Consider the following 11206-nt stretch of genomic DNA (forward strand, 5'->3'; position numbering starts at 1 on the left):
GGATAATTAATTCTTTTATTTTTAAAAATATGAATATTTTAAATTAATTTAACATTAAAAATCCGATTTTATTCTGTCAGAATGATAGAATTTTAACCATAAACTAGTAAATATATTTTTCGATTTTATTCTGTTAGAATGACATAATGTCAACCATAAACTAGTAAATACATTCTGAAAGAATACACAAAATCGATTCTTGAACTAATAATATACCAAATAATTACATTGTATGATTGTGATTTATTGAATAATAACAAATATTCTGAAAGAATAACAAGTATAATTCTTAAAAAATAACAATATTCTTAAACAATGAGTGTGATCATTATTTAATTCATTATTCAAGCCTTTCCCATCAGGTCTTCAAGCCATTCTTCAAGCTATTTCTATCAGAAATTCATTGCCAAGTAATTTGTAGTGATACACTTGTAACAACTGCACATTAAACATACAAATAATTAACTACAATTCTATCAGAATACAACAATAATATTCTTACAGAATAAACTATTCTTGTAGAATGGTTTTGAATATTCTTAAAGAATTTGTATTATCAAGAATATACAACTGTAGTTAAAATGTCTCCTGCTTCATCTTCAGAATCTTTAGTTTCAGCCTCCATCTCCAGGTATACTGAATCAAAATCTAATGGAGAAAAAAGTACAAAACTTGCTTGAACCAAAATAACAATTCAAGAAAACAGATGATAAGAGTTACCTAACGATTGTCATATTTGGAGCCTGAATCAAACTTCTAACTATTGCAATTGAGAAATAAGATGATAAACGTTTCTGGCCACTGGACGTCTCCATCGCAAAAAAGGCACAAACCCTAATTTTTTTTTACATTCAGTATACATTGCTCGATTTCTAATGCCCCCCCCCCCCTGTCAATTTCTCAATGAATCTGTTCTCAATGGATGTCGTATACAATTTTGATCTCCATCAGCGCTACAGTTGACGACCTTCAGTCCCGTTGCACTCGTCCACATCAGGCATCGACATCAGGTAAGGTGCTGGTAAGGATTTTGCACGTGATATCGTCGATGTACAGTACAAGGTTCGTATTTAGAACCAAAATTAGCAAGAACATCAGTAATGGGATTGGGTTTGGTCGAAGGATTAAGGAGTGTAACAGGTTCTATGTAAAAAGATGAAGAAGACGACTAGTTGAAGAAGGTGGGTGACGATGAGAGCCGGTGGCGAGATGTTTGTGTGTGACGATACGGTCGATGATGATGAAATTGATGAGAGGTCGATATTTTGTAGGGTTTTAAAATTGATTTCCTAGTTTAAAGGGATATTAAATGTTTTGAATATTTACTATAATTAAAATTAGCTAACATTACTATTATACCCTTATCTATTTAATAAATTATTTGTTAAATTCTCATTGGTGCATACATGCACACAATAGTTGCTAGAAATATTTGAACCTATCTCTCTCTCTCTTTCTCTCTCTCTCTCTCTCTCTATATATATATATATATATATATATATATATATATATATATATATATATAATCATATTATTTTAATCCTGTGTATATGTGTAAGCTTTCGTATAGTTTTGTCAAGTTATGAAAAAAATGCAATTTATTTGTTGAAAGGGGCATTTTCATATTTTCATATACAATACACCATATATTCAATTTGCAAGCTGGCAAATGGAAATTGTACGGTTCTACCCTTAGCATACTCATTTTGCAAGCTGGCAATGGTGATTGGTTGGTAAAGCACATCCTAGTCTTATAATAATACTCATTTTGTAAGCCGGCAACTAAGTTGTTTATTAAAATTTAAAGAAACCCATCAACTATGTACTGGGAGAGGTAGTTGACTAAGATCTCATGGTTAAAACTTAAATACCTTAACATGCAATGATAGATTCAATAGCAGCTCTAATCATTTCAACTTCCATTCCTATTTTTGATCGATCATCAAAACCATGTCTGATCTAAAACAATTTGAATACCTCAAAATAAAACTAGAATCTATACTATCAGCAACCAACAACTTTAGCGAAGATAATTGCATCGGAAAGGGAGGATTCGGCAATGTGTACAGGGGAGAACTCGGGTGGGATTCGAAGGAACGTGCCATGGTTGCTTTAAAACGTTTAATTCGTCATAAATTTCCCCAAGGAAAACGTGAGTTTTGGAGTGAGATCCTTACCCTTTCTCGTTACAAGCATGAAAATATCGTATCTCTCTTAGGGTTTTGTGACGATAGTAAGGAGAATATCCTAGTCTACGAATATGCTACTAACAGTAGTCTTAATGTGCATCTCGAGAGAAATGATTTAACCTGGGTTCAACGCCTTAAGATATGCATTGGAGCGGCTCGCGGACTAGCTTACCTTCACGATCCTGCCGGGGGTTATCAACGAGTATTACACCGCGACATTAAAAGTTCTAATATTCTATTAGATGGAAACTGGAATGCCATTATCGCTGATTTGGGTCTATCTAGGTTTGGTCCTGCTAACCAGGAAATCACATTTATTTTATCCAACGTCTGTGGTACAATTGGGTATTGTGATCCCCTGTATGCAGAATTAGGGATACTTACAAAGGAGTCGGACGTTTACTCGTTTGGCGTTGTGCTGTTTGAAGTTTTGTGTGGGAGGTTGTGTTTTGTCACCAGTGATAACCCTCAACCTTTTACTCTATGGGTACGAAAATCTTACAAGAAGAAAAAACTAGATGAAATTATATATACTGGTATAAAGGAGGAAATTGGTTCAAGTTCCTTGGAGGGCTTTGCAGCAATTGCTTATAGATGTTTGAAGAGAGACCGTGAAAAACGTCCATTAATGAAGGAGATCGTGTTAATACTTGAAACTGCTCTCAGACATCAAGTTAGTTTCTTTTTCTTTTTTCGTTTTTATAGCAGTCTCAAGAAAAAGAGAAATTATATATACATTTATTATGATCATGACAATGCATGTTATATTTTACTTCTTTCATTTTTGGTGCTCTTTATAACCTTATGTTGGGTGTTATGTGAATTTCGAAACATTCATTAACACTAACTTTTTTGCATTATTATAAAATCCATTTGCTAAATTCTTTGTTTGTTTCTGCCACCTCTGTTTCCAAAGAGCCTTAATGTACAATCGCCACCACCAGCACAGTCTCCACCTCCACATTCACACAGCTCGCATGCATCAGCTCCACCTGGCCTATTAAGGTATGTGGATTGGTTGGATGACAATTGTTACTACTTACTAGTTTATAACATGGTATCATATTTTGTTTTGGATTCATTAGTAAGAGTTGATGAAAGTTCTTACTTCCTAGGCTTGATAGCTCCACCGAGCTGGATGATCAAAGTAATAGAATGTCCATTGATTTTGCACAACTGTTTTCCAAAGAAAGAAGTTCAAGGTATGTAATGTGGATGTCTTGAATGACAATTGCTACTAGTATTTATTTATAACATGCATTATTGTATGGCGTAAGTAAAATGTAAATCATAATTTATTGCTTTGGTTTCATTAAGGAAAATTGATAGTAGTTCTTAATTACTTTGCAGAGCTCAACCAGGCTATGGGAGGCTCAATCCAGAAGCAATTCGTTTGGTTAGTTGATTATGTTGGTTATTTTAGTGTCAACAAGCATTGTACGTTTATTTGAATTTACAAGAGTATCGAAGGGGATTGAGACTATAAAGGCTTATGTAGTCTGATGTGACAATTGTATAGCAGTTAATTTTAGTTATTAATTAAGTTGTACTAGGTTTCAAGGATATTTAAAGTTTTCAAAATGGATTATATTTGGTGATATGTTGACATGGCTTGATTTGATCCTACGTACTGCAGTCTCTCCACCATTATAAAGTTGAAGCATTTTAATGATTTACTTAAGCATTGTTAATTAAGTCATTTTGATGAATTTTTTGTTATATTTCCTTTTCAGGTTCATCCAGACAGAGCAACTGATTGTGAAACCATGCTTCGGAAAATAAGAGAACCTCTACCTGATATTATTGTAAGTTCATTTAGGAGTGTGCAAAGCTTGGTATATATGGAACCCTAAAAATGATAAACTCAACCAAACCAGAACTTCTATACTTGGTTTTAATTCTAGGAAACAATCACTTGCATGAAATTATAGATACAATATTAATATTACTAAGTTTTGGAATGTTTAGGTGTTGCTATCGAAAATCTGATTCTCTGTTACCATATTCTCAAATTTCCAACCAGTTTTAATTATGCAACCCTATTTCATTTATGATCCATTCCATACTTAGATGTTAAACGTATAATTTGCTTTAATGTCAGATGTAATACAATATTGAAGAAGCTGTGTTTATTTTCAGAATGTCATCCTTGCATTGGATTCTTCTGCTGTTATTGTTGATCAAGTTGATGCTCTTATTAAAATATGTCCTACAAAAGATGAAATGGAGTTGCTAAAGGTATTAATGTCTGCTCTGTTCTTCCGCTTAGTATCTTTTCTTTCCATCATATCCCTAAAAAGCAAAGCTGGGAATTTATGTCACAGGTTTAAAGCTTCCAACATATATTATTTTTGGTTTACTTTGTGGTAATGGGGTTCAAAGCTTTTATTCTCAACATTTACCCCCGTCCCTTATTCTGTTACCTCTTTCACTGAATTTGGTACAATCTTGAATTTAGTTTACATAATTTTTTAAAAAAAAAGAGAGGCACACTTACTCCCTTATACTGTGTAGTTTGTGGTTATTGACATATTGTATGCATCTTGATAACTGTTCCACATTATGACTCTGATGCACGTATGTTAAGAACTTTCTGCTATAATGCTTACACTTAAATTACCCATATGCAATCGTATTTCTGCATCTCAGAGCTATACAGGAAACAAGAGAATGCTTGGACAATGTGAACAGGTATTTTTAATCATTGATTGGAACTTACTGCATAAAGATATATTTCCTTACATAACACATTATGGTACTTGGTCTTTTAGTTCTTCTTGCTGTGTGCGAAGATCCCAAGAATAATGCAAAAACTACGTGTATTTGCATTCACAACTACTTTTAGCAATCGGGTGAATATTCTTACAGAATTCTGACTATTTGACCAAAGATTTATGTATGTTTAGCTTGTTTATTGCCTAATTTAAAAAAACAAAACGCAGGTTAACAATTTGAGAGAAACCCTGAATACAATCAAAGACGCTACTAAAGAGGTGACTCTAATTTGGATTTTTTAGTTTAACTTTTACTCACAAATAAATCTTATACATCATATTATGAACATACTTGCACTATTTTTAAAAGTCTTAACATCTAGATAATTTAGATCAGGGAATCAACAAAGCTGGTTGCAATAATGCATACAATTTGCACCATGGGGAATATATTAAATGAAGGCACAGATCAAGGTACATTGGGAGACCATTGCATAAATATCTAAGCATTTTGAAGGAAATATTTTATTTCTATGTTTTATGGAATGACATACAGCATCTTTGTTGCAGGATCTGCTGAAGGATTTAAATTACACAGTCTTGAGAAATTGGGAGATACACATGCAACAAACAAACAGATCACACTGTTGCATTGTCTATGCAAGGTATAATTCCTGTTGACCTTTAATTTTGTAGTCGCACTATCTGTAGATTAATTGATTACCACAAAGTTACCACTACGATACATATCCAGAAATTGCATTTCTTTAAGTTATAAAATTCCATGTCACTTATATCATGTTCTGGTTTTGGGTACTTACATGCCACTATTGCTTACTAACTAGGTGATTGCAGAACAAACTCCAGAGTTGTTGGATTTTGACAAGGATATGATTCACTTGCAAGCTGCCTCCATGGTAAATTGAATACCTGAATGTGACTTGTAATTTTCTTTTTCCATATGGGTATCCTCATCAAACTGTAATTAGATGCACATTACAAGTTTGCGACTGGATGTGTTAGCAATAAGCAAAAGTTATAATGAGGTGCAACAGGAATTCCATGCATCGGCCAATGATGGTGGTGTATATGCTCAATTCCGAGAGGCAAGTACATAGTTACCTATTTAACTTTCTTGGATCTTTATAAATAGCTAAGAGATTGAGAATGAGGATTGAAAGATTTAATTGAGTTAAAGAATAAATAATTTAGCTAACAACTGCATTACTTCTTTTCTGGTAGCTAAATCTCAAAAAATTAGAAATAGGAGAGTGCTAAGTATGTGTATGTGAGTCATGTCAACCAATCGACTTTAATTATCGCCTTTACATCGATAATCAGTCCAACTAAAAGAGCATAAAACGGCCTCTTTCAACATCGAATCTACCCTTTTAGTCCTCTCCTTCAAAACAACTCCATTTGGGGTCCTCTCCTGTAATAATTTTTTTTATATCGTTTTTTTTTTTTTTTTTTTTCAAGAACAAATAATTCTCCAACCACACTACTACAGGCCATGAAGAGATTTCTTGATAGTGCGGGTGCTCAACTCCCACCACTTACCTCCTTCTTCAATGAAGTGGTGAGCCTTTGAGTAATCCGATAAGTCCTTTATAAAGAATGAAAGAACTTTGAGTGTTCTCCATAACAAGCATATACATGTTTTGCAGGCTGAGGATGCAGATTCACTTGTCCAATATTTTGCAGAGGATTCCAGCCGTTGTACTTGGGAGCAAGGTTTGTTGTAGTTTTCAATGTCATCAACATCTTGATTCTCACTGATATGTTTATACATATATATGTGATTTGGTCTAATTTAACGAGATAAAAACCAGTGTTGTGTCAAAGTTGCAATATTTGATTGGTTCTGTTACTCTATGTGTCTCTAACGTAAAGCTAGTCAGATAGAATGTGGTCGATTTGTTCATTAGTATGTTGTATGTGGATATCTCATATGCTTTGCTGGATTTGTTTTTTGCAGTTGTAAGTTATCTGGTTCGTTTTATTGCGATGTTTAAGAAAGCACACAATCAGAATAACCAGTGGGCAGAGGGAGGTAGCAGCTACTAAAAAGCCCTGACATGGCAGGCAATACATTTATAAACCTGAAGCAAGGTGCATAGTTAATTTATATTGGATTATAAAACTTATGTATACAATAATAAGGTGTTCCCAACTGGTGAAATCTTCAATGAATATGTTAAGTTATTGCATTGCTGTTGCTTGTTCCCTTCATTTCCATGCTTACCTTCCTTCTTGACCTTCAGATGCGCATGATGGTGGTTTTTCCATAACAATCTACACCTAAGACGTTTAGGCATCAATGTAAAAAATATACTATTGTGTTACCTGTATTTGTAATACTAATAGATTGAGCTGACTTTTGGATGTTCTTAAGGGATCACGTATCAAACTTAAAAATCATGAGACTTGGGTCACTTAATAAAAGTCAAGGAAGTTGTATGTTATATTTCTGCGAAATTATATGCTTGTTATTTTTTTAATTTTTGAAGTTGTATGCTTGTTGGAAGTTGTATGCTTGTTAATTCTTTAATTTTGAAGCTACGAAAAAGTAGTGGAGACTTTATACCGAATTAACCATATTCTCCTTAAAAAAACTCACCAATAAAAATAGCATTGTAGCCGTAAAACATTGTCGGCGTAAAAAATAATACAAGTAAATCCACAGAACAAACAACTCTCCATTAAAAACAACATATTTCATGGATCCCTCCAAACAAGACATATGACCATACATAATATTAGGGAAGAGCATTAGAATGGGATACCTGTTTTCGGAACCGGAACCGTCTTAGAACGGGAACCGCCTTAAGCGGTTCCGGTTTTTATTTTTTCAAAACCGCTACCTATATATATATATATATATATATATATATATATATATATATATATATATATATATATATATATATATATATATATATATATATATAGTAGTGGGGTACCCGCGCGATGCGGCGACGACATTTAGTTTCATTTCGATTAATAGTGTCCAAGTGAATTAATTTTTTCAGTTAATAGCTTCCTTAGGTGTTATTTTCATTTTGGAAAAATATCATATTCCTGTAAACATTGTTAACAGCTTTCTTAGGTGTAGTTTCATTTTGAAAACATATCATATTCCAATAAACACATAATGTATCAACAATTAGTTTTCCTTAGACATTTCTAATTTGAAATGTAGAAATAACTTGATTGTTTATCATATTTAATGTCTTGAAAGACTATCCAATATTATATACCGTTGATTTTCTTTGAAATTTATTTCAATAATTCATATACATACGATCTCACTTGTATTTTTTTCTATATATATAGAAAAAGAAGATGAATACAAATGTAATAATTATCATTATATCAATCTGTTTTTTTTAAATCAATGTCTAGTAAAATTATATGTTACTCAATGTATTGTAATGAAATAAATATAATAAGTTTTATGTTGTATTCTTCAAAACAAATACCAATATATAATATATTTTGGTGAAAGGAATAAAACATTATTATAATCAATTTATCATATATTTTTTTATTACATATTTCACTTAGCTCATACTCATTTGAAAAATTCTTATTTGACTTTAATAATCATTAAATGACGATAACAGCAGTGAATTAGATCCATAAAATTCATTTATTTCTATTTAGAAACGTCATAAATATACGACTCGATCAGTAATAAATATTTGTAGGCGATATCAATAAAATGGATTAAGGTGAAAATGTTTTCCGGTCCGGTCTGGATTAAATCCGGTATTCTGGGTCTAGCCGGTCCAAACCCGATTAGTGATAAAAACAAAATCCGAAAACCGGCCCGCTAATATGAATATCTGGTCCGGTCCGTTCTGCTTTAACTGATCGTATACTCATCCCTAGTCATAATGATATAAGGTCATAAGGCAATTATCATCAAAAGTGAGCATACATGTCCTAATTGATATGCTATTTTTAATAACATATGTTTTAGATTAAAATTGCTATGTTATTTTTTGCGAAAAATAAAAATAAAAACAAAATATGTTCTTAATTTAGATTAAAAATACAAATACACGTTTTTGGGTTAAAAATAAAAAACACATTGCAATTTCATAGAATCGAACACAATTTAAGTTCTCATGTTAAATATTTACTTAAATGTATTCCAAAATAATTAAGAAACACTCATTTATACGTGGATTACGAAGCGTCTAAATTTCTTTGTCTCCCACATTACACTCAAAAAGTTTTGGACAATTATCGAGTATATTTCTTGGTATGTAAACCACATATCAAATAGCATGCTCTCTAACCTATTTTTTCTGGTTTAACTACTACTCTTGCACTCTTCATGATAAATTGGTATTCCAAATTGTTTATTATTAAAATAATAAAACTAAAAGTTAGTATTATATTATCTACAATCAATAATAAGTTGATATAAAATTATTTATTATTAAAATAATAAAACTAAAAGTTAGTATTATATTATCTACAATCAATAATAAGTTGATATAAGTGAAAACGTTAATTCATATACCTTTTATGATCACATTTTAATTTATGTTTGGTTATAGGGTATTCAAAACATTTTACGAAACCAAAAGTATGTATCTATATGTCAAAATTTTATTTTGATAGATTCATACTTTATAAGAAACAAATTTATTCATATTAAAAATACTTATAAATATGTGTTACGCTTTTATATAAACAAAATAAAAATATTTACCTAAAAGACTTTCTCAAACCGGTTGCAAGTCATTTTAACGATACCCTTTGAGTTTATAAGAAAAACAAAAATATTTTTTGTTAGTGGTAAATGATAATATCGTTTCCATAAAAAAATTATATACTGTATAATATAATTGATAAAAAGTAAAAAATAAATTTAAATATATTATTATTGGTGGTTAAAATTTGTTGTTTTTTTTTTTACATTTTAAAAAATAATAATGTAGTATTTTATAATAAAAATAAATATATGAAAATGATGAAACTTATTGAGTTGTCAATGTCTCCTTAACCTATTGCCCTAGAATGTCTCTTCGTATAGATATGTTGCTTTTGTATCACTATTAAAGAACATTTATTGTTGAAAGCTTCTATTGAAAGCCTTACACCTACTTATGTATACTTATTTTTTATTTTTAGATTCTATATTGAAACAATGTTTTTCTATAAAAAGCTATCAATAGTGACATTGAGACGGGAACTATTTTCATATACCGTCTTTATCATAGATTTGGCTTATATGTTTATTTAAATCAAATGCATATAAGTTTCACATTAGAAAAAAAAAAGGTAATTACTTATTATACAGATAAAATATTAAATACAATTATATTTGATACATATTCTAATATTTATAAGTACTTGCATTTATGATTTGATGACGTTACTTTTATGTTTGATAAAAAATGCTATACATTTTCTATTTTTATTTAATTCGGCGATTTATCAAACATAAAGTGAATAAGCTATTTTCAAATCTGGAAGTTGAGAAGGTGAATAATCTATCTTCAAATATGGAAGCTGAGAAGGTCTAAATAATCAAATCACACTCAACAACTTGCAAAATCTAAAATCTGAAAAACAAAAAATAAACTAAATATACTATTTCAGTTCATAATGCACATTTTCATATCTAAGAGCTCGCAAACAAAAAACTATAATAAATAAACAATTTCTTCCTCTTAACGTCTCCAAACCTGGAGATTAACTACAATGACTATTCAACATCTAGATTTGGCGGTGTACCAGATGTCGAGAGTGATTGAGCTAATGTTGGTGGTAATGGGAACAAGAAACGCAGATCTACAAAGATCTAACTCAAATCCAGAAATCCACCTCTTTTCTTCATCATAAACTCGGATCGATATGGAGGGAGCTGAAGTGAAGGGGCCTACTGTTGTATAGAACAACATATTTGAGGATGGTGTTTAGATTTATGGTGGTTTACGTCTATACAGAAGGTGGTGGTGCAGGTTGATGACAATGAAAGAAATGGGGATGGTGGTGACGTTGTTAGTAATGTGAGGGTTTTATGGAGCTGGTGTTGGTGGCGAGGTTGCTTGCAGTGGTAGTGAGGACTATTTGAGAGGAAAAACAATATGAATGATATTCTTAAAAAAAGGTCGTTGAGAATTGAGTAGAGGTGGTCATAGTGGTCAGGGTTGTAGAGGAAATGTGGGAGGAGGTAACAGCTTAAGTTTGAAGCCGGGGTTATCAATGATGGATTATATTTATAGTGTAAATATTCAGTTTTGATTGGGTTAAACTTATTCACAAGGATCACCACTATATAAT

The 11206-nt window shown here is 31.4% G+C and overlaps 1 protein-coding gene across 5 annotated transcripts; it reads left to right on the top strand.

The window, feature by feature from the left end:
* Nucleotides 1-1808: 1808 nt before the first annotated feature.
* On the top strand, nucleotides 1809-7368 carry LOC145115165 (formin-like protein 3). 5 transcript variants are annotated; one of them, XM_079051383.1, is made up of 17 exons: nucleotides 1811-2862; nucleotides 3106-3194; nucleotides 3305-3391; nucleotides 3540-3585; nucleotides 3923-3994; nucleotides 4329-4427; nucleotides 4839-4880; nucleotides 4961-5041; nucleotides 5132-5182; nucleotides 5296-5377; nucleotides 5474-5568; nucleotides 5749-5820; nucleotides 5893-6009; nucleotides 6414-6482; nucleotides 6571-6637; nucleotides 6882-7015; nucleotides 7168-7368. In XM_079051383.1, the coding sequence occupies exons 1-16, from the start codon at nucleotides 1951-1953 to the stop codon at nucleotides 6968-6970; spliced, it is 2070 nt and encodes a 689-aa protein (XP_078907509.1). In that variant the 5' UTR covers nucleotides 1811-1950; the 3' UTR covers nucleotides 6971-7015; nucleotides 7168-7368. The 5 variants fall into 5 exon arrangements, 4 of the variants coding, with proteins under 4 accessions (XP_078907510.1, XP_078907509.1, XP_078907508.1 ...); XM_079051382.1 differs by lacking the exon at nucleotides 7168-7368 and having other exon boundaries at nucleotides 6882-7113; XR_013711462.1 differs by lacking the exons at nucleotides 6882-7015; nucleotides 7168-7368 and having other exon boundaries at nucleotides 1810-2862; nucleotides 6383-6482.
* The last annotated feature ends 3838 nt before the right edge of the window (nucleotides 7369-11206 follow it).

Source organism: Lactuca virosa, chromosome 5, assembly GCF_052849685.1.
Source record: "Lactuca virosa cultivar CGN04683 chromosome 5, Lactuca_virosa_CGN04683_v6, whole genome shotgun sequence".
NCBI classification, from domain to species: domain Eukaryota; kingdom Viridiplantae; phylum Streptophyta; class Magnoliopsida; order Asterales; family Asteraceae; genus Lactuca; species Lactuca virosa.

What these genes read in the sequence shown, in the direction of transcription:
- LOC145115165 (XM_079051383.1), top strand. Translation starts at nt 1,951, where the DNA reads ATGTCTGATCTAAAACAATTTGAATACCTCAAAATAAAACTAGAATCT. An exon ending in TCCAAAGAAAGAAGTTCAAG is followed by an intron (nt 3,392 to 3,539) that starts GTATGTAATGTG and finishes ATTACTTTGCAG; the next exon opens with AGCTCAACCAGGCTATGGGA. An exon ending in TGCTTGGACAATGTGAACAG is followed by an intron (nt 4,881 to 4,960) that starts GTATTTTTAATC and finishes TTGGTCTTTTAG; the next exon opens with TTCTTCTTGCTGTGTGCGAA.